The sequence below is a fragment of the Rhinopithecus roxellana genome, chromosome 15 (assembly GCF_007565055.1).
Source record: "Rhinopithecus roxellana isolate Shanxi Qingling chromosome 15, ASM756505v1, whole genome shotgun sequence".
NCBI classification, from domain to species: Eukaryota; Metazoa; Chordata; class Mammalia; order Primates; family Cercopithecidae; genus Rhinopithecus; species Rhinopithecus roxellana.
The window spans coordinates 14,362,447-14,385,649 of NC_044563.1; the positions used below are offsets into that span (position 1 = coordinate 14,362,447).

Consider the following 23,203-nt stretch of genomic DNA (forward strand, 5'->3'; position numbering starts at 1 on the left):
AGTGATAGTGATAGAACCCTTAAGAACACTTTCTTAAGTTCCCTCGCTTCTACCCACACACAGCACACTAATTTTAGAGTGGTGAGCATTTTAGTGTAGGAAGAAAAGGGGAATAATGAACCAGATTTCTAAATTAGCTAATTATTAACCTAAAGAGACTAAATCATAAAAATGAAGCAAAGGGACAGGAAAACGACCTATGCCATTTTTCTCGTACTCCAATGGCAAAGTTATTGAAAGTTGCTAACTATGTATTATCCATGAAAGAATATCATTGGGGCATAGCTCTTAAAATTAAAAGATCCAATTGCTTTATTACTGAGCTACTTTCTGATTTTCTACTAATTTTGAGTATTCACTCGCTTTTTTGGTGTGAATTAAATTATAGTCACAACTCCTTTTCCACTTTCAATTTGATTGAACTTTTTGTTTCATTTTCTAGTTTGGTGAGGATTCATCAACCTCCAGTATGATGTCTGTGAACTTTGATGTTCAATCAAATCAGAGTGATATCAATGATTCGGTCAAGTCTTCTCCCGTAGCCCATTCTATTCTCTGGATTTGGGGCAGGGACTCTGATGCATATAGGGTAAGTTAATAGAGGATGATGAAGCAGTTTTCTCAAACTGACAAGATGCATTAAAGCAGTGCCCTCAACCTCACTGATTAAGGTGGCCTCTATGACTGTTCAGATTAGTTCAGCAAATGTGTGTTACATTTCTATTAAATGGAAGCCATTTTGCTAGGTAGTGAATGAGTAAGATGCAATTTCTGCCTTGAGTTTTTCCCAATCAAGTAGAGCAGATAGACACCCTGATTTCAATTTAAAGCTGTATCCTCTGAGTATTATTACCAACCTTAACAAGTTTCTAAACTTGACCCGAGAGTATGTTTTTATATACTTCGCTTGATCAGCATTCTTTTATTGGGCTCCCATCTGTGTGCTAGGCTAATGCTAGCGGTGTGATAGATAAGCCCCCTTGCTCTTCTGGAGCCTATTCTATCTAGTAGACGACATAGACAATAAACAAGTTAGTACATGTGCATTTCTAGACTAGCTAAGAAAGAATTGTAGGTTAGCTGAGGCAGATACCAAGGTATGAGGACAGAGACTATGTGTTTTTTATTCACCATTAAATTTTCAGAATTTAATCAAGGGTTTAACAGAATTAAACAGCCACTTAGATTTAATTGTATGTAATATAAATCCCCCAAAGTTTGATGGCTTCAAGATTTAAGTTTAGTAAGCCTCTGGTACATCTTATATTTAGAGAAAGTGAACATTTTACAAATCATAAAACAATTGTTAAACTTTGGCATTGGCAAAAAAAGACCTTAGTTTAGGGAAAAATAGTGTTCAATGCCAGATTTTATAGGCTTATGTGTGCTTTCAGGTACAAGTCATAAGCTCCACCTCAAATTAACTTAAACACAAAACGTGCCTGTTATTACAGGAAGTCCAGAAATAGGATAAACTTCAGGTTTGGTTGATTCAGTGGCCCAGTGATGTCATCAGTGACCCATTTCTTCTTTTTCTTTCTTTCTTTTTTTTTTTTTCTTCATTCTGCCATCCACAGTATTGGTTTCATCCAAAAGCTTGGTTTTTTTCATGGTCATGAGATGACAGCCAGCAGCAATTGGAACAACATGATTTTTTGTTCATAAGTAACATAAGAGCCTAAGACTTGCTTCTCTTTCCCAAAAACCCCAAGCAAGCCTCTTCTTGTGTCTCAGTGGTTCAGCTGGCTTATACCCGCCCAACCCTGAACCAGTCTGTGGTAAAGCAGGTAGAATTACTGACTTAGATTAATAATCTGCAGTAGCAGGAATATTGTAGAGTCTACCATAATCTTAAAGTATTATAGTTTTGTTCAGTTATTGTAGTATATTTATATCATTTTAAAAGTTTCTTTGGCATATTGAAATACTGAATCCAAAGAAATTTATGAGAAATGTTGTTTCTTTATCAGGACAAACAGCATGTTCTGTGGCCTAAAAGAGCAGATTGTACAGAAAGCTACCCTAGAGTCCCTGTTGGTGGGGAATTGCCAACGTATTTTCTGCCTCCGGAAAACAAAGGACTCAGGCAAGTGCTGATGGATTTGGCAAAGCACTTGATTCTGCATGATTGTCATCTGGCGGTTCTTTGAGAGCACCAGCCTTGGACTTGAAAGGTTAAGTCTTTATCTTGAAGTCACCCAAACTTTGAAAATATGAATCTTGTTCCTTTTTCTTGTGCCAGGATCCACGAACTCAGCAGTGATGATTATTCTACAGAAGAAGAGGCCCAAACCCCTGACTGTTCCATAACTGACTTCAGAAAAAGCCACACTCTGTCCTACTTAGTCAAAGAATTAGAGGTTCGCATGGATCTGAAAGCCAAAATGCCAGATGACCATGCACGAAAAGTAAGGCTCACTTAGGCTGGTATTTATTGCCGTCCATTCTGGGTGACTTCAGAAGCCTCTTAAATGGAACAAAAAATTGATAGAAGGTAGCTGTTGAGCTTTAAGTATATAAAATGGAAGGATAGAGTTAAAGACTTGGTGAAATGATGGCGAAGTCAGTCATGCTCTTAAAAGAGTGCCAGAGAGTTCCTCGGGGCTGCTATACATAGATCACCTAAACACTATTCCTCTAACTCAGAGCACTTCAAAGATGAGTAGCACAGAACTCTCAATTATCTAATGGAGTCGATGTAATACAGGCCATTGCAACCACTAAAAGTTAGCTTTGCATCCTCCAGGCCCCCAGAAGTTTGTATAAATTGAAAGCTTGAAGAATCTCTTTCTCTGGCCTTATCAACCCTGCTGTGACCTTATATGAGGTCCCTAGGAATTTGTATTAATTTGATAAATTTATATTAATTTGATAACGACTCTGCAAACATTAGAAGTTCGGTTATGCTCTTTTCCTAAATTCCTATTAGTTATATGTAACTACGAATGTTTTATTACTATAGATTACCATATTAGATATCATTCCATAGATATAAATGAAAAAAATTACCTTGTTAGCAATCACAGACCATCACAACCACCTTTTCTTTTTTTTTTTAAGTTAATTTCAAAACTATAGGCACTTATTACTACTTACATTCGACAGACATTTCCTTAGGCAAGAACATTATATGCCAGACATTGTTGTGGATGCTAGGAATACAAAGATAAACAGACCATGATCTGTGCCTTAGAGTTGCTTACGGTTATATAAATGCTGCAGGAACAATGCAGTAGAATAATGAGGACCTGGTATTTTCCAGGAAGGAAAGATAGTAGATTTTTATTACATCAGATATTGCATGCTGTTGTCTGTTGAATAATTTCTTCTTGGGTTCTGAACACTTAGGCTGACTTTAATGGGGTATGGTAGGTTACTTTAATGTGTGTGGGTATATATGTCTTTTTAACTTTTTAGCTAAACAAACGGTTACATACATGTGAGCAAGTCAACACCTGTTGGTATGTCAATGAATGTATGTTATATATATGATTATAAATATTTGTTCAGATTAGCTGTTCCTGAGGAGCTCAAGAAAAGACTGCCATCTATAGAAATTCTTTCAAATGTCTTCCCTGTTATTTTCAATTGAGTCAGTCTTCCTTTTGATGTTTCAGATTTTGCTTTCCCGTATTAATAACTATACTATCCCAGAAGAAGAAATTGGGTCTTTCTTATTTCATGCTATTAATAAGGTGAGTCATTTACTTTAGACATCTAAAACTTAAATGCTTCTGAATTATAACTGAAAGTTAAAATGCACTTATTAAAAATCTTATTTAGAACAAGTACTGTATTCTTGTACTAACTGAAGTATTTTTGGATTTTGCAGCCAAATGCTCCTGTCTGGCTCATACTCAATGAAGCTGGACTATACTGGAGAGCAGTAGGAAATAGCACTTTTGCTATTGCCTGTCTTCAGAGGGCTTTGAATTTAGCTCCACTTCAATACCAAGATGTTCCTCTTGTCAACTTGGCCAACCTTTTGATTCATTACGGCCTTCATCTTGATGCCACTAAGCTGCTACTTCAAGCTTTGGCCATCAATAGCTCTGAGGTGAGGTTTTAGGGGTTTTCATAGCTCCGTATACTGTGAAGGGTAACTCAAATTTAGATTACAATTTGTATTTTTCTAGGGAAAACAAAAAAAAGTCATATTTTGTCTTTCACAGTAGAATTTGCATTATTTCAAGAGAGTGTGAAAAAGCTTTTGTTTTGTTTTATTTTGATGTGTTCTTTAAATTTTGAGTGAAATTTATAATGATACAGTTAAGGTTTTTTGGAAACTTACATTTAAATAACAATAACATAGCTGTAAAAATATACTGCCACTTTTTTATGTCAGTCTGAAACATCTGGTTTGTATTTTATCCTACTCATCACAGCATGCGCACTGCTTAATATTACACTGTTTTACAACTTTAATTTATAGAAATATTTATGCCAGTCAAGCCAGAGGACAATTCAAAGGTGGTTTTGATAAGAGTAAATGGGTACATTGATTTTTGTGCCCCAAACCTCTCACATGCAGCTTATGGAGTTACATCGGTGCTTTGTAGTTCATGGTTTTGAAGATATAACTTTTGTTTTTCATATTTTAACATCTCTGAAATCAGGATGGATGTTACAATTCCTGTCATTTTAGGTTTCATGAAATTCAGTTACAATAAATATACAATTAAATTGATTTTATACCTAATGTCTAAATGTTTGTAGGTTTTATATCCAAAGAAACCTTCAGAAGGGATGTGCATGAATGGTTTAGGTTTATTTACGGTATCTGAAAACTGATTTTTTAAGGATGAGAAGAAAATGTTGCCTGTTTTCCTTTGAAATACACAAATTCACAACTGGATTTTAAGCAAAAGTTTACAATCTCGATACTATGTAATAGGTCACATTGGCAGAGAAGTACATCAAATATTTATCTAATGCTTACTGTGTACCAGGTGCTGGTACAGTGGGAACAGATGTAACAAAGTAGGCAGTGGAAAGCGCAATACAGCGGTATTCCCTTGAAACTTTTCATGGTTCCCTTTTTACTGTTTTCAGCCAAGGGACATAGGTAGTCTTCTGAAGAAAAAAGACCTCCTTTAGTGATCGGTTACCTTTTGATATTTTAAAATACTAAAATTTTAGTTGTTAAATACCATGGTGCTACAATAAGAATAAAAAGATAAATTAATGGATCAGGGTGGGTACCCCAAAAATATACCTTTTTTTTTGCTTTGAGACAGGGACTTGCTCTGTTGCCCAGGCTGGAGTGCAGTGGCGTGATCATGACTCACTGCAGCCTCCACCTCCGAGGCTCAAGTAGTGCACCCACCTCAGCCTCCCTAGTAGCTGGGACTACAGGCGTGCACCACCACGTATGGCTGATTTTTGTATTTTTTTGTAGAGATGGGGTTTCACCCCATCTCTACAAGGCTGGTCTTGAACACCCGAGCTCAAACAATCCTCCCATCCCGGCCTCCAAAAGTGATGGGATTACAGGCATGCGCCACCGCACCCTGCCCCAAAAATGTACCTTAATCAGCACCCTCTTCCCAACTATCAACATTTGGAAATTCTTCCTTATAAGCATGTCTTCTATGCAAATATTTCATAATGTTTCAACTCTACTGTACAGGTGATCTCTAAAAAATTTATTCCTACCTAATTTTAAAGCCGTCAATTTAAATGGTTGTGTAAAGGACCAATGAATTGATATGCCACAACCTGCTTTTCTGTTGTTGCATATTTAGGTTGCTAACAGTAATTAGCTGTTATCATTGATGGTTTTCTGCAAAGGCCTTAAAAGATTGTTAACCGTGGAATTACTAAATCAATAAGAGAATGAATATTTTGATGGCTCTGGAACAAAATATGAAACAACCCACTAAAATGTTTGGGCCAATATATATTGCCATGAACAAGGTCTAAAAATATTAATTCCACCTGTGTCTTTATTCGAATTGAACAACTGAAATAACTGCTAGTTTTTTTGATTATTTACTAGAGCCAGGCACGATGCTAAGCATCTTACATGTAATAACTAATTTAATCCTCACAACAACCCTGTGAGATTGAATTTCCCCTTTGATAGATGAGGAAACTTTTAAGAGTTAAATGTATAGAATAAGGGATTTGTGGAAAGTCACGGAGCTTGGTTTTGAACTCAGGGAGATTGGCCACAGAGCAAATACTCTAGTCGTGTTATGCTACCTCTGAATTAACATTTATAAAACAAGTTTGCTTGCTTAAAAATACCACTTCTCTTTTGTAACGTAAAGTTTTATCTTGTGCTTGTTTTTTGTTTTTGAGACAAAGTCTCGCTCTGTCACCCAGGCTGGAGTGCAGTGACATGATCTCAGCTCACTGCAACCTTCGCCACCCAGGTTCAAGCTATTCTCGTGCCTCAGACTCTGGAGTAGCTGGGATTTCAGCTGTACACCACTATACCTGGCTAATTTTTGTATTTTTAGTCGAAACAAGGTTGTATTTTAGTAGAAACATGTTGGCCAGACTGGTCTCAAACTCCTGACCTCAAGTGACCTGCTCACCTTGACTTCCCAAAGTGCTAGGATTACAGGCATGAGCCCTTGCGCCCAGGCTTGTAATGGTATTTTTAAAGTAAAAGTTTGTGTATACATTTTGTTCATTTTGGAATGTTATTTTTTAAACTTTGTGCAAACCCTTTGTATGATAAACTCTTTAATTCCATCTCTCATGTGTTAAAAATATTTTCCCTCTTTGCCTTTTTATCTTAGCATTTAAAAATTGCCCTTAAGTTTGCCAGTCTTTTCAATGTTGATTTCTATTGTTAGATTTTCAAGTGTTCTCACAAAACTGTTTGTTTTTGTTTTCTGTGGCTTAATCGTTGAATAGTTGATTCTCAGATATATAAAGATCTTTTCCTGTGTTGTCTCCTGGATATTTTATAGTGTTAGGCTTTACAGTTAGATCTATGATTCATTTCAAGTTAAATTTTCTTTGTAGTGTGAGGTAGGGATCAGAGTTCATATTTACCTGGATATCCAGTTGTTCAGCTTCGTATCTTGAGAAGACTGCCCATTTCCTGTTGAATTACCTGTCACCTTTGCCCTGAACGCCAGGCTCCTTTATTCAACGGCTTACTTGACACTTCCACTTAGATGTCTAAAGGGCGCTCTAGAACTAAAGGCCAAAACCAAGCTCCTTAACACCTTTCCAAATTTCTTTTTCCCAGTCTTCTTCATTTCAGGAAATAATAAAGCTATCTGTCCAGTAGCTCAGACCAAACACTTAGGGATTTCCTTCATACCTTTCTCCTAGTCTCAGGGAAAATTCAATGCACTAGCTAACCTTGTTGATTCTGTTTTCAAAATATACCTCAGATTTTACTACTTATCATTGCTTCCACTGCTATCCCATCCAAACCATAATTATTTTTGTCTGGATTAATTTAGTAGCCTCTAAACTGGTCTCTCTGCTTATGCCATTGTTCCCCAGTCTGTTCTCATACAGCAAGCAGTGAAATCCTTACAAAAAGTCAAATGTTGTTATTTGTTGGCTCAGATCCCTGTGGTGGCTCTCTATAGAACTCACGGGAAATACGAGTTTGTAATGGTGTAGAAGGTCCTTTCTGACCTTGTCTCTGTCAAGTCATTCCTTAGCACATTCTGTTCTAGCCTCACTTGCCTCCATACTAAGCATGCCCCTACCTCAGGGCTTTTGCATTTTCTATCCTCTCTGCTTGCAGTACTTCATCCCACCAAGATTCTTCATTGCTTGCTCCACCTCCTTAAAGTCTTATGAATACCAGCTTCTCAGTAAGTCCCTCTAACACTACTCTATTTTAAATGATGCACCCCCCCACCTAGTACTACCTCTATTTCTTCCTTCTGTATTTTTCCCTGTGCCATTTTACTCACTGACACCCCTACACAAGACTGTAAGGTCTATGAAGGCAGCAATTATCTTTCTTATTTTCTGCTGTAACCTCAATGCTCAAAACTATGCCTGCAACACAGTAAATACTCAGTACTTATTTTTTAGATCAAGGGATGAAAGTTCAACTTTTTTTCCAAAATGCTAACCAGTTTATCTCAATGCAAGACATTTTAACAGCCATCATTTTGTCATAGAGATAATTATAACACTTTGTTTCCTGATGCAAAATATAAAGATACATTTGAAGTCTAAGTATGAGATTTAATTTTGTATCTGGGTGTGAACTACTAAGTAATAGTTTGAATGTAATCTGAGCTACTTAGGTTAGACTTCCTTAATCTAGAATATTTTTTATCCCCTGCCTTGGTTACAGTGAGACATTTCTGATGATCTAACAGCCCAAATCAAAAACAGGTAATTGGATAAATCATAAGCATTGTTTTTCATAGGGATATACTGTACATTTTGAAAATAAAACATTCTTAGATCTTTTTAACTGTTTTTTTTTTTTTTTTTTTTTTTTTTTTTTTTTTGAGACGGAGTCTCGCTCTGTCGCCCAGGCTGGAGTGCAGTGGCCGGATCTCAGCTCACGGCAAGCTCCGCCTCCCGGGTTTAAGCCATTCTCCTGCCTCAGCCTCCGGAGTAGCTGGGACTACAGGCGCCCGCCACCTCGCCCGGCTAGCTTTTTTTGTATTTTTTAGTAGAGACAGGGTTTGACCGTGTTAGCCATGATGGTCTCGAACTCCTGACCTCATGATCCGCCCGTCTCGGCCTCCCAAAGTGCTGGGATTACAGGCTTGAGCCACCGCACCCGGCCTTTTTAAACTATTTTTAATGATAAAATAAAACATATAGTTTGCACACAAGCAAATATAAAAACACTGTAGATATATTTCAGTTAAAATGGCCTAAACTGAATACTTTGGGCTGCTTATAAAAACAGTCTCAGCAAACAGTTGGAAAATAGCATACAAAGTACGCTATTTACAATAGCATCAAGATAACATCAGATCTGGTATGGTGGCTCACACCTGTGATCTCAGGACTTTGAGAGGCCAAGTGGGGAGGATCGCTTGAGCCCAGAAACTCAGTACCAGCCTAGGCAACACAATGAGATCCAATCTCTACAAAAAAGGAAAAAAAAATTAGCCAAGTGTGGTAGTGTGCACCTGTCGTCCTATCTACTTGGGAGGCTGAGGTGGCAGGATATCTTGAGCCCAGGAGTTCCAGACCAGCCTGAGCAACAGAATGAGACCTTGTCTCAAAAAAAAGGAAAGAAAGAAAACATCAGATTTCTAAGAATAAACCTAAAAGAAGATGTGCAAGATTTATATACTGATTACAAGATACCACTAAGAGAAAGAAGACATAAATACAGGTTGAGCATCCTAAATTCAAAACTCTGAAATCCCAAACGTTCCAAAATCCAAAACTTTTTGAGCACCAACCTGACACTCAAAGGAAATGCTCATTGGAGCATTTTGGATTTTGGATTTTCAGATGTGGCATGTACAGCCAATAAATATAAAAAAAATTCCAAGATAGTAAAAAATCTGAAATCCAAAATATTTCTGGTTCCAGGCATTTTGAATAAGGGATACTCAACCTGTAAATGGAGATACACATCGTGTTCACACATTGAGAGAGTCAATATTGCTCAGATATAAGATCTCTGCAAATCAATTTATAGATTCAATTCAATCTCAGACACCTAGTAATTGCATATATGTGTTTGTGTGTTAATAAGTTGATTCTAAAATCTACATAGAACTGGACCTAGAATAGCTACACGCACACACACACACACACACACACACACACACACGTACACACAAATGGGGGCAGGGTGATGGGGAGGAACAGGGTTGGAAGGCTTTTATTACCAGATTTTGAGATTTACTATAATTAAATGAGTATGGTATTGGTACAAAGATACTCAAAACATATCAATGAAACATAATAGGGAATTTAGAAGTAGACCACCGTGAATATGGCCACTGATTTATGACAAAGGTGTACCTGTAGTTCAATGAAGAAAAAACATTTTGGTTTTTCAGCAAATTAGTGCTGGAGTAATTGGATGATATCCCTATGGAGAAAGGTAAGAACTTTGACTTCTACCTCACACCATACACAATTAATTTGAAGTGGATCATGTACCAAAATATGAATGATAAAACAATAAAGCTTCTTTATGAAGACATAGGAGAAAGACTTTATGGCCTTGCAATAGGCAAAGATGTCAAAAAGCACTATGAAAGAAAAAAATAAGCTGAACTTCATTGAAGTTAAGAAATTCTGTTTATCAAAAGATACTTATTCAGAGAGTAAAAAATCAAACCATAGAGAAGATTTTTGCAATAAGTATTTTCAACAAAGGACTAATATATAGACAGAAAACTCCTTCAAGGCATTAAGGGCAATCTAATTCTTTTAGATAGAGAAAAGAGCAGGCACTTCAGAAATGAGGATATCCAAATGGCCAATGAGCTCCCAAAAAAAAAACCCTTAGCATTATTACTCATCATGGAAATGCAAATTAAAACCACAGTTAGACACCAACCACTGCAGCTCACTGAAATAGCTAAAATTAAAAAGACTGACAATACAGAGTCTACAGAGTCTCTGAATTCTCACACTTGCTGGTAGGAGTGTAAATTTGTGCATCCATTTTGGAAAACTTTGATTGTATCTACTAAAACTAAATATACATCTACCTTACAACTCGTACTAAGTATATACTCAAAAAAAATGAGGACAATATGCCTATCAAAAGACATTTACAAGAATATTCATAGTAACTTTATTCATAATAGACAAAGTGGAAATAGCCCAACTGCCAATCAGATGAACAAGCTGTGTTATGTTGGAACATTACACATCAGCTTAAAAAACAATGAGCTACTGATGTACACAAAAGCATGAATGAATTTTAGGTTGAGTGGAAGAAGCTACAAAGGACACATATTACTTGTAATCATAGGAGAGCATGCAGTTTGATTTCATTTATCTGAAGTTCAAGAACTATGATGACAGAAGTCACAACGTCACAAACAGTGGTTACTTCTGGGGTTGGATTGCCCAAGGCAACCTCCAGGAGTGGAGTACTGAAAATATTTTGTATCTTGAGCAGTGTGGTGGTTACAGGGATATATACATACATAGTTTATATTACATACTTTATATATTTTTTATCTTAGCAAAAAAAGTAAAAACACATTTACATGTATTGTACAGTTTAGAATTGGCTGGTATAAATAAAATGGACAGTTAGCAATAAAGTTTATGGGGTAACCTAAAAAGAGCCAAAAGCCATATACTGTAAACGTTTTGTAACTCCCAGAAAATAGTAGTTCATTAACATTTTGTCAATTTTTTTTTTTTTTTTTTTTTTCTTTTCAGCCTCTGACCTTTTTGAGCCTGGGAAATGCTTACCTTGCTCTGAAGAATATCAGTGGAGCACTTGAGGCCTTTAGACAGGCCTTGAAATTAACCACCAAATGTCCAGAGTGTGAAAACAGCCTGAAGCTGATCCGCTGTATGCAGTTTTACCCTTTTCTGTACAACATCACTTCTTCTGTTTGCAGTGGTAAGCAGCTGTTAAATGCTGACAAACTAATGAGCTCAGCCAGAGTTCCTGTTCTGATCAAAAGAACACAGAAAGTGATTTTTTGTATTTTACCCAAGGATTTTAGATAACTAGTATAATTCCAGACGCATAGGAAAAGATGTTAATTCCTTACTTACTATAGATGCCTTAGGGTATTAAGGCTTAATTCTCTCTTAGAACTCTGGTTAAGAAAGGCTGACTGAAATACGTGGTATATTCAACTGGGATGGATAGGCTTTGGGATTTTTTTCCCTCTCTCTAAAATCTCTGGTGTTTTATAATAACTGACATTCCTAGTAAAGTACATTTTTCCTATCCATGAAGTCAAAGTATACAATTTGAATCGAAGCAGTTCTATATACTCAGTCACTGAAATACAGCTCCTTGTCTTTCATTGAAGGTGATTCAGACCTTTACTCTACCTTTAAAATAGTGACCCGACATTCAATGGCATATTTTTCCCTTCTTCCACTCTCTCCCACAGTGTACATATGGGCATATATGCCTGTGTATAAGTATATCCACCTGGGTAAAGCTAATGTCTAAAGCTGTTACACTTTCATTATTAGAACTTTCTTTCTAAGAATCACATGATATTTGGTTCTCTATTTGTTTAACCTTCACTATAAGAAAAAATAAAATGAATTTTAACTCTCTGCCTTCGATTGGGATGGGTGCAGTTTACGTATGTGTGGATCCTCAGTATGTAGCCATTGTAGAGTACACAGTGGGTGCTTTGTTAATATTCAAATTAGATTATAATATTTAATCACATGGATATTAGTTCAACTCCTTCACTTTTGATATTTAAAAACAAAGAACAACCTGACATCCACTTATTTTTTTTTTTTTTTTTGTAAGAAAGCGGCAGCCCTTTATTGCAAATATGCACACACTCTCCCGCGAGGTTCTCTGGTCCTCAGGTGTGAGGGGCCAGGGAAGTCGCGCAGGTGCTCTTGGGTGAGGTTCTCCGGTCCACAAATGCCGGGGCTGAAGAAGTCAGGTGAGCTCCTGCCGGCTGCCGACTTTTATGCATTGGTACTGGAAGGGGGAGGGCAGTGGGCGGGATAAGGGCGTGATGGGGCGTCTCCATAGGTGTGGCCGGGTAAGTTTCAGTTTCCTCAGATTGAGGTCACCGGCGCATGCTCAGTTGATCTGCATTTTCCCAGGCGTGGGCTGCATTTTCCCGGGGAGGGTAAGTTGGTGATGAACCCGGAAACAACAGGTACTGCTCCATCTTGTTCACCTTCCTCCATCTTGTCCCTTCTCCCTCACCCAAACAGTCCAACCTCTTATTGATTATAAGAATTTGGGGCCAGGCACGGTGGCTGAAGCCTGTAACCCCAGCACTGTGGGAGGCCGAGGCGGGCGGATCACGAGGTCAGGAGGTCGAGACCATCCTGGCTAGCACGGTCAAACCCCGTCTCTACTAAAAAAATACAAAAAACTAGCCGGGCGCGGTGGTGGGCGCCTGTAGTCCCAGCTACTTGGGAGGCTCAGGCAGGAGAATGGCGTAAACCCGGGAGGCGGAGCTTGCAGTGAGCTGAGATCCGGCCACTGCACTCCAGCCTGGGCGATAGAGCGAGACTCCGTCTCAAAATAAAAAAGAATTTGGGGCGCCCTTGTCTGGCTGGCTGCTTCCTGCTGTTAGGGGGCGTACTTAGGGTCTGAGGTTGGGAGTTGGGTGTAGGGATGCAGGAGCATTTGGTTGAAGGTGACTCGGGTGATCTCTTGGACCCTGGCTCAAAGAAATTTTATAAAAATGGGAGCAAAACATAAGGCAAGGCAGAGGATTAGTATGGGAATTAGGAATGGAAGTAGCTGCTGTACTTCCGGCAGCAGCCATACCGGTGGTCGGGGGGTTAAGGGGGCATTAAGTTGTTGAAACTCCCTTTTGATTTTGTTTAATGTTTGGACGTTGGTGTCAACCAGGCCTGATTCGTTTATATAATAGCAACACTCTTCTCCTAGGAAGAGGCATGTTCTTCCTTTTTCGGCAGTAAGAAGATCTAATGCTCCCCTATTTTGTGCTGCTACCTGGGCCACTGAGGTAATCTGATGCTGTAAAGAGGCCAGGCTTTCAGCTGAAGCCTCTATGGTTTCCTGGACCTGAGTGGAGAGAGCCCGTGTGGACTGAATTGAGTGGGCGAGTGCCCCTGTCCTAAGTCCTGAGACTATTAGGGACGATGCTAGAGAAACCCCGATGACTAAGGGAAGAAAAACGGCCTACTTTTGGATTTTATTGCTGGGAGTGGTAAGCTGGGAAGCTAGTTCGGACAATTCCCCTTCGCTGTATAGGGTTAAGCTAGGCACTAAAGACACCGGAACACAAAGGGATTGGGTGATGCAGGTGGGGTTAAGAATTTTAGATAAAGTTTGGTTACACCAGAAGTAGCTGCGAATGGGGGGGGGGGGGCGCGTCTGGATTCCCTTGGGAGCTTGGGTGTGATTACACCATGAAGAGTTGAGAGTAGAGTAGCAAAAAGGAAGGGTTTGACTCTGTGGATTATGATATAGTAGGACTTGAGGCAAGGATGTTGCTTGAGAGGAGCTGGTAGAGTTGGTGGTGATACTGAAAGCGGCTGGTAGAGGGAGCTTTTCCGAGTGCAGTGCAAAGGAAGCATTGGGAGAGGTTTCTTACTCCGGCAGCTTGGGTTAAGTCAAGTCCTTGGCGAATAGTGTTAGCCATGAGAATGGGTCCTCATTGTTAGAGGGGCTTGGGGGGCTTAACAGCTTCTGTACTTTTTTGTTCATGAGATTTTACGGCTGAGGTTAAATTTTATAGGGTCTGTACACCGTCAGGGAGTTGTACTTGCTGAACGTATATTCTCCTTACCTGGATGGTTGCAGTGGGATATGAGGAAGAAGATGATGCATATAGTCCACCTTTTACTCCCTGGGCCTACCAAGGGTCCCAGGGATCATTAATAATAAGACTATATGTTCCTGGAGAAGGGCTTTGAAACATATTTTTATGTTGGGATTGTGTAAAGAAGTCATACAAAGGATGGATTTTGCGGTAATTGTATAGACACCCGAGGTTGGTTTTTGCCAGTAGTTCTTACAATTATATTCTGTTTGGTCATATAAGAAACATATGGCCGGGAGGCCTCCAGTGATGGAACTTAGGGAAAAGTTTAGGGAGAGGGCAGATTGACAGCCCTGGGGGGGATGTTCTGCAGTGCCCTGCATGACTGAGTGTACCTGGTTGTCTGTAGACCAGGTTTCAGTTATAGAAAATTTCCATACAAAGTTAGGATTAGTAGGAGTAACTAGGGAGATTAGAGTGAACCATAATAATGGTGGCAAAAGTGTAGAGAGTAAGTTCAACATTGCGGAAATCACAAAGGGCACCCTGCCAAGCTAGGTCTTCTATGAGAGTAAAAAGTTGGGAGACCCACTGGTTGGGGGATGGGTTGGGGAGGAGGGTATCTATGGGGTTTGTGAGGGAAAAGTCAGTTAAGATGAAGAATATATATAGTGAGGAAACAGGAAAATTTGAGGAGGGTGTGGCTCATCCAGCTTGTTTCTATCTTGGTTTTTTTTAGACGGGTGGGCAACAGTTGGGTGGACTGCCACTTAGCCTGAGGGGGCTAGGCTCTCTTCGACTGGGTAAAATGGACCCAGGAACTGTGACCTAAAAGCTTGGCCACTGTGGAAGTGGTAAGAGTTACTGTATATGGGCTCTTCCACTTAGGAATAAGGCCCTTTGCATGTAGATCCTTGAGTAGAACCTGGCCACCTGGAGAAAGGGCCGAGGAGGTGTCTGGATTTCCTTATGTAGGTGGGGGAAGTGACCTTTTGGCGTGTTCTCTAAGTAATTGTCTTAAGAGAGAGAGATAGGACAAGTAGGGTGCCAACGGTGTGGGAAGAATAGGAAGTTCTCGTAATGCAAGAGGGCGCCCGTAAACTAGTTCAAATGGGCTAAGGCCTGTAGGGCTTCTAGGTGTCGCCCGTAGTCTGGTAAGGGCAAGGGGAAGTAGGGTTACCCACGATTGACGTGTCTCTATGGAGAGTTTGGTTAAGCTGTCTCATCCTAAGAGGGGGGTGGGACATGAGGGCATGATGAGGAAAGAGTGGGCAAAACATGCATAGTCCAGGCAACAGTTTAACATTGAGTTCTGGCGAGGGTTAGACGGTTTACCGTCTACCTCAACTACTGAGATAGTGGATGGCTGGCTAGGACCTCCATAGGTTGACAAAACAGAATAGGTAGCCTCTGTATTGATGAGAAAAGAAATTGGCTTACCCACTACCTGTAGAGTTACCCTAGGCTCGGCGAGGGTGACCGGGGTCTCCGAGTGTGGGTACCGTCAGTCGTTGTCCAGGTGTAGGAGCTGGAAGGAGCCTTCCGACCCTCGAGGAGAGGCACCACGTTGAGGCGCAATGCCTGCCCTGCTGGTGGGGCAATCAGACTTCCAGTGTCCTTCCTGTTGGCAGGTTGGGCACAGCGTGGTAGGCAGGCGAGGATTTGGACACTGTTTTGCCTAATGCCCGGTTGTGCCACACTTAAAGCATGGACGAGATGGAGTGGCCGGCTTGGCCTGGGGACACTGGTTTGCATAGTGTCCTGGGTCTCCGCATTTATAGCAGGAGCCCTGAGGAGACTTGCCCTGTGTCTTCCCTGCCGGCAGAGTGGGCAACGCTGGTTGGAGGGCAGCCACTAAAGCTTGCGCCTGAAGCGCAGCCCTTCTTTTCTCCTTGTCTAGCTCTGCGGCCTCAGCTGCTGCTTCTCTGGAGTTAAAAACTTTGAAGGCTAATTTTTACTAGGTCCTGTATGGGAGTCTGAGGCCCATCTTCAACCTTTTTTAGCTTTTTTCGAATATCTGAGGCTGACAGGGAAATAAAATAGGAGGCTAGGATAGCTGCCCCGGCTGGGGAAGTGGGGTCTAGCCGGGTAAATTGGGCCAGTGCTTCTGTAAGGCGATTTAGAAAGGAAGCCGGGTTCTCATCTGGGTGTTGGATAATTTCCCTTAATTTATCAAAATTAACCACTTTGTTAGAGGCTGCCTGCATACTGGCCAAGAGACATTGAATCATAATGTCCCTCCTACAGTGGCCGGGCTGCTGTGGTTGGTAGTCCTAATCTGGTTCTATGGACGGGACAGCCATCTCTCCTAACGGGACGGTGGCGTCGGTTAAATGCCATTGATCTGCATGTTGCCTGGCGGCTGCGAGAATGCACTCTCTTTCCTCTTGGTTAAGGGAGGAGGACAAAATGACCTGTAAGTCATGCCAGGTTAGATCATATGCCTGACAAAGGTACTTAAATTTTTTGGAATGTTGCGTGGGGTTGGCTGAGAAATCACCAAGTCATTGTTCAATTTTGGAGAGATCAGCCAAGGAAAAAGGGACATGGACTCTAACTAGCCCTTCGGCTCTAGCGACCTCTCAGAGGGGGGCCAGTAGATCAGCAGGGGAGGCAGGGTTAGGTTGGTTAGTGGAAGGCTGATTTGTAAGGTTTGGTATAGTAGTCTTTGAACGGGTATGGGCTGCAATGGGAGAGGTGAGAGGAGTGGCTGCTGAGGGAGGAGTGTCGAGAGGGGCGGTGGGAAGTGCATAGGGAGGGGTAAGGGGAGTGGCTGAGGGAGGGGCGTCGGGAGGGGCGGTGGGAGGTCCATGGGGGGGGTTGGAAGGTCAGGAGGGAGGTCGCCTGCCTTCGGCCCCATCTGAAATGGAGGTGGAGTCCTCCTCAGTTGCTGAGGTGGGGGCCGAGGGCCGGGTTTTTGCTAACAACACCTGGGCCATTGAACACTGGGCGCACAGGTCCGGGCGAGAGCACAAGTCCTAAAAGCCTTGGACATAATTGATTTCTGACCACTTTCCTAGCCTTTGGCAGAAATTAGACAAATCAAGTAAAATATTATAGTCAAGGGTTCCTTCTGGTGGCCATTGAGACTGATTATCTAACTTGTATTGCGGCCATGCCACCGTGGAGAGGAAAATTAGTTGCTTTCGTTTAAGATCTTGCTCTAATTGTAAAGTTTTGAGATTAGCTAGAAGACACCTTAAAGGGGTGTCTCTAGGTATTTTGGATTGGGGATTTCCCATTGCCTCTCTCTCGCAGAAGGCGGAAACCGAACTCTATCTGGCTACAAAGCATCCTTTGGAGCCACTAGAGACCGGATGGCTCCTGGAGCCGGAATGGAGATTACCTCCAGGCGGACATCTCCATCCTGGACGGGTCTCACGCGGACTGGAATGGAGTTCCTTTGGGCAGACGTCTCTACTTTTGGGAACTCTCCTATGGGTCACCTGGTGACCAAAAAGCCTTGGGTCTGCGCAGGACTTCTGACCAAGGAGTATGAGAGGGAGGCAAGAGGTACTAACCCCTAGTAGACTTGGAGGTGTGGAAAGTGATATCTAGGTCCTGGTCCATACGCGGCGTGGAAGGAGGAGGCTCCTCGGACCTTGGGGGACCCTGAGGAGGGGTCTCCTCCCGGGTCTCGGCACCACCTGTCTTAATTTAATTTAATGTAACTTAATTTAGTAGAGCTAAGTAATTAAACATGAGGCCAAAGTACATAAGAAAATGGCAGCCCTTTATTGCAAATATGCACACACTCTCGGCCAAGGTTCTCTGGTCCTCAGGTGTGGGGGGCCAGGGACGTCACGCGGGAGCTCTCGGGTGAGGTTCTCTGGTCCACGAATGTGGGGGCCGAAGAAGTCACCAACATCCACTTATTTATGTGACTTGTCTAAAAGACATCAATAATTATTAGTAGATTTGGGACCAGAAGTGGTTTTGTTGATTCACTATACCAGACTGCCTTACAATTTTAATAGAATGACAGACAGTAAGTAGTGCTTGCCTTTTAAATATCAAAGCCCAATTATTTACTGAAGAAACCAAGAATCTCCCAGCAATATAACTCTGTAGCTCAGTTGTGAATCAGTGTTGAGCACAATCTGTATTAAAGTTCTTTTATGAATGCCAAAGTCCCAAAACAGTACAGCAAGGCGGTAGAGTGGAGTGGCTAGCACTAGAATCTTACAGATTCATGTTTGAGCTGTAGCTCTGCCATTACTTTCTTTTTTATTTTTAAATTTTTTATATTTATGGATACATAATAGTTGCATTGTTCTTACCATATAGTAGATACTGGCTAAAAGTAAGCCATTAGAAATTCATAGTGAATACAAGGTGCTCAGAACTTTAAAGGTATAAATTGTGAATTTTTATCTTTTTAATCCTGGAAGATATGCTGTAGTCTTTTTGTTTGTTTGTTTTAATTCTACTGCATCTTCTTGCAACACTGTGGTTTTTTAAATGTTGTGGGTTACCTAAGAACAGCCTTATAAAAAGGATTTTACTTTTTCAATGAGCTTTTTATATTAATAGAATCTCGTATTTTCTTTATTTACTATCATCTCCCTCAACTCTTTTGGAATTTATTTCTGTTTTTGAGAAGGGTTTTGTCACTATATACATGTAGTGACCCTTTTCTAAAAAGTCTTCTCCTTGGCATTAATTTCACATGTTCTTATTTAGTATTTCAGTTTCTTGAAATGTATTCTTAGTTCATGTCACTCATGTCAAGAGAGGGAATATAGTTGTCTTGAACTTTTTCCCCAGAATGTAACCTCAACTGGTCCAGGAAACTAATAACTTGGAGCAGATATTTCTCAGAGCTGTGGTATCTGATAGTCCAGAGTATTCAAAGAATATTATTGGGTCAAATATAATAACAATAAAAGAAAATAATTTGACATGGAAACAACTTTTTTATAATAGTTCTTTCAGAGGGAGCTCATCCATAAAAAATACTTAGCGCCTTTTACATTGTAATTAATGAATTTACGAAATTTAGCTAGAAAGTCTGCTCAAACTTACTAAGGCCACCAGAAGAAGTTACTTAATCCTGGAAAATACTCTGCAGTCTTCTTTTTTTTTAAATTCTTCTGCATATTCTCAGAATGCTGTGATCTTTCAAATGTCGTAGGTTACCTAAGAACAGCTAATAGTCTATTACTGCTGGTAGACTTAAAATCCTTCTGATATGAATTAGAGAAGAATCCAACATTTGCTAACACCTAAATAAATACTGTTACCTCCTAATGGATATGTATGTTATAACATTTTCTAGGTTTAAAAATTCATTAGTAGCAGCGAAACAATTTCAATGTTGTGTTTTTCTTTGACAATGATTTTGAGTTGCTTATTTCCAAAGTAATCTCATTCATTCATAGTTACTTTGCTGAGTTGCAGCTTTGAAAAGCTAAAATTTGAAAGAAGCCAAACACCTTGATGGAAACCAGGAACTTATGTTTGAAATCTAAACAGTTGCATCTATTCTAGTTATCTCTGAGCTTTGCTAAATAATTGATTAAAACAAAACAACAACAACAAAAAAAAACAGGAAAAAACCCTCTGATGGATGATTAGGATTTCTTTACCTTTTGTGAAATCAGATGATTCTGTTTGCCATTTCCCTTTTCATTTTTGCAATATTAAAGTAAGTTTTATAAGTTATCTTGTCTGACATAATCTGTTTTAAGTTTTTATTATGACAATACAGTCAAGAGAGTGACAAGGCTTATGATTCTTTTTCCATGTAATAGTCACAGAATTCATGATAATTGTTGGCCAGGTCACGGAATTCATAATTTTTGGCCAGGCATGGTGGCTCACGCCTGTAATCCCAGCACTTTGGGGGGCCAAGGTGGGCAGATCACCTGAGGTCGGGAATTCAAGACCAACCTGGCCAACATGGTGAAACCCCGTCCCTACTAAAAATACAAAAGTTAGCCAGGTGTGGTAGCAGATGCCTGTAATCCCAGCTACTCAGGAGGCTGAGACTGGAGCATCAGCCTTGAAGTTCAGGCTTGAACCCAGGAGGCGGAGGTTGCAGTGAGCCGAGATCGTGCCACTGCACGATCCAGCTTGAGTGACAGAGCGAGACTCCGTCTCAAAAAAGAAAAATGAATAAATAATTATTTTTACAGCAACTATAGTAATAATGTCTTAAATAGTATGACCTAGTGGTAAATGGATGGGCAGTTTAACATTAGCAAGAATTTTGTTATTTCATATATAATCATGGAATTTTTTCATGCAGATTTTTAGTTTGTGTTTCTTGGAATGCCTATGCAGGTAATTTATTCTATTACTTTTAAATACTGTTTTGTTCAACTTAAAAATACACAATCACTATGCTAAAAAAATTTTTTGTACTTATAAAGACTTAACTATTGATCAGTGAAGCATTATTTATCTGACAGTGTTTTCAAACTTTTATTAACCTGGAAATCAATGTATTGGCTGCCATTTGTTAGATGCATGTGTTCTTATAGCCACTGTTTATCATCTCCATCTCTCCCTCTTTTGAAAACAATTTCATAAATCCTGGTCTTTTATAGGTAGTTTTATATCACTACCATTTCAAGGATGCTGTGAAGGAGAACTTAATAGATTGATTTTTTTTTACTTGCCCACTCTTGAATTGACTGTAAAAGTTAGTGCTTTCAGTTTCAATTAAACATCTTGTTTGGGCAGTTTAAAAATACCTACTGTTTTCCACATTTATAGGCTTGTCGTTTTACAATTTTATTTAACTTAAGCAGAACTGAATTGGTTACTGTAGCAAACTCATTCTTCAATAACAACTTCGTCCTTTTAAAAGTAAAATAGAATCTGTTAAATAAACTTAAAATGCTTTTGAATATAAGCAAAGTCTGAAGTGCTCAACACTAAAAAAACAGCTTTTTTTTAATTGGAAAAAATAAAAGTGTCACAGAGAATGAAACTTTATGAAACAGTAAAGGTTATCTTCTCTAAAAAATGGAAAATAACTTTTAATAATAACATGAGCAAAATGATTAAATATTGAATCTGTAGAAAAGTCCACAAATACATTGATGTGGCATTACAGCATGATAGTGGATTTTCCAAGCATTTATTACTGTAAAATATTTTTGAAATACTAATCTGCAAATTAAAAAGTTACATTTAGCAAAGATATTTTCTACTACTAAAGTAATCTACACCGTCTTACTATATCTTTGATACATGTGATTTTACTTTATTTTTAATAATCTATATTTATTATTTTTCTTATATTAGCATAAAACCAATGGTAGGTTCTATTTATTAGACTTTTATGCCACAAACAGCAACATTGATCTTTACAGCATATAATTAAGCGTTAAACCCAAGATTTCTGAGCTCTGGTCATTTCTTAATTAATTGAGGCACATGCCCACTTAAAAAAATTGGCCCAGATCCTTAGAAAGTATGAATAAATGTTATGCAGAAGAACTCAGACTTTAATGTTTAGGTGTTCCTGTAATTGTCTGCAAGTTTCTCTCTCTCATACGTATTTGATAGCTTTTGTCTCTGGAGAAAAAAGTAGAATTTTCAAATCATGTACATGAGGTTTAATATCTATTCCAATGTGCAGATGGATTATCTTGTCTTCTCTTCACAGTGTTTCTGTATTTATAGCATCTATTTATGTAAATCATATCTCCTTTTATAACTTCATTCATTGTCTGTAGTTTTAGTCTGTGTTCTTCAACCTAAATTTTTATAGATTTATAACTTGCAGCTTAAAACAATTTTACAGAGTTCAGATGTCGAAGGAAAAGAAATCCTGCATTTTGCTGCCCTCCAGTGGATTATCCAGCATATATACTGCCTGCAATTAAGGATCTTTGCTTTATCACACTTTTTTTTACATTCTTTTATAAGAATTAGTGAAGGTATCTGCTTTTTTAAAAAAGATATTCTTATAGACCCAGTTTTAATAGCACTTCTTTTAGAGGCAGAGTCTCACTGTGTTGCCCAGGCTGGAGTGCAGTGGCTATTCACAGGCTCTATCATAGTACACCATAGCTTCTAACTCCTGGCTCAGGCAGTCCTCCCGTCTCAGGCTCCCAGACAGTTGGGACTACAAATGTGTACCACTGCATCTGACTCTTACAGCATGTTAAATATGCTACTAGTTAGGTCGCCTCCATTTATTTCTGTAAAAAGAATTAAAACTTTGGTTAATGTATTGCAGATTTTAAAATCCTGAGATGCAGGTATATGCTACAACAAAACCAAATGTACTTCTGTGTATGTAATGTGTCTAAATGTGTTATTTCTTTACTTAAAAGGGCTATAGTTATTTGGTTAACAATTTTTTAACTTATATCTTTAACATGTATTTAACCTGTGATAGAGGAGAGAATAGGAAAAATAATTTTTGTATTTATGAACCTACAAGCAAAGGTTGTGATTTACTCAAATTACAGTCAATCATTGGTGGAGCTGAAACTAAAATGTGAGTCCTCTGTCTTCCAGGGCCAGTGTGGTTCCTATGCATAATTCTTCTACCTTTAGCCAGTCATAAATTATTCCACTGCCATGACTGAAAGATTGAAAGAATTCATATTTGTAGATGCCTGGTACATTTTATGAAAGCAGTATAATCACTACACTTTTTATGTCATCTCTCAAAAGAGATACATTCCTACATGAAACATGGATGTAAACTAGATTATGGGAGGCAGTCATAATGAACCCCAAGAGCATACCTAAAATGATCTCTCAGTTTAACATATCACCCTGATCTTTTCTGAATCTTGCATCATTAGATTGCCACATAGCCTTCTATTTTACATGGAAGATCTTATGGCTGTACTTTTGTAGTATTAGCTTAGTAGACAGTATTTTTCTTTTGGGATTTCCAGCATTTA

The 23,203-nt window shown here is 39.3% G+C and overlaps 1 protein-coding gene across 2 annotated transcripts in view; it reads left to right on the plus strand.

Annotated features, from left to right (window-relative positions):
* The window catches only part of TTC17 (tetratricopeptide repeat domain 17), a 148,950-nt gene that overhangs the window by 50,795 nt on the left and 74,952 nt on the right, over window positions 1–23,203 (plus strand). For both annotated transcript variants that reach the window (XM_010378062.2, XM_010378064.1), the window contains exons 11-16: window positions 443–589; window positions 1,971–2,086; window positions 2,243–2,408; window positions 3,618–3,695; window positions 3,833–4,057; window positions 11,314–11,500. In XM_010378062.2, coding sequence (XP_010376364.1) covers window positions 443–589; window positions 1,971–2,086; window positions 2,243–2,408; window positions 3,618–3,695; window positions 3,833–4,057; window positions 11,314–11,500 — 919 coding nt within the window. The remainder of the gene's footprint in view (window positions 1–442; window positions 590–1,970; window positions 2,087–2,242; window positions 2,409–3,617; window positions 3,696–3,832; window positions 4,058–11,313; window positions 11,501–23,203) is intronic.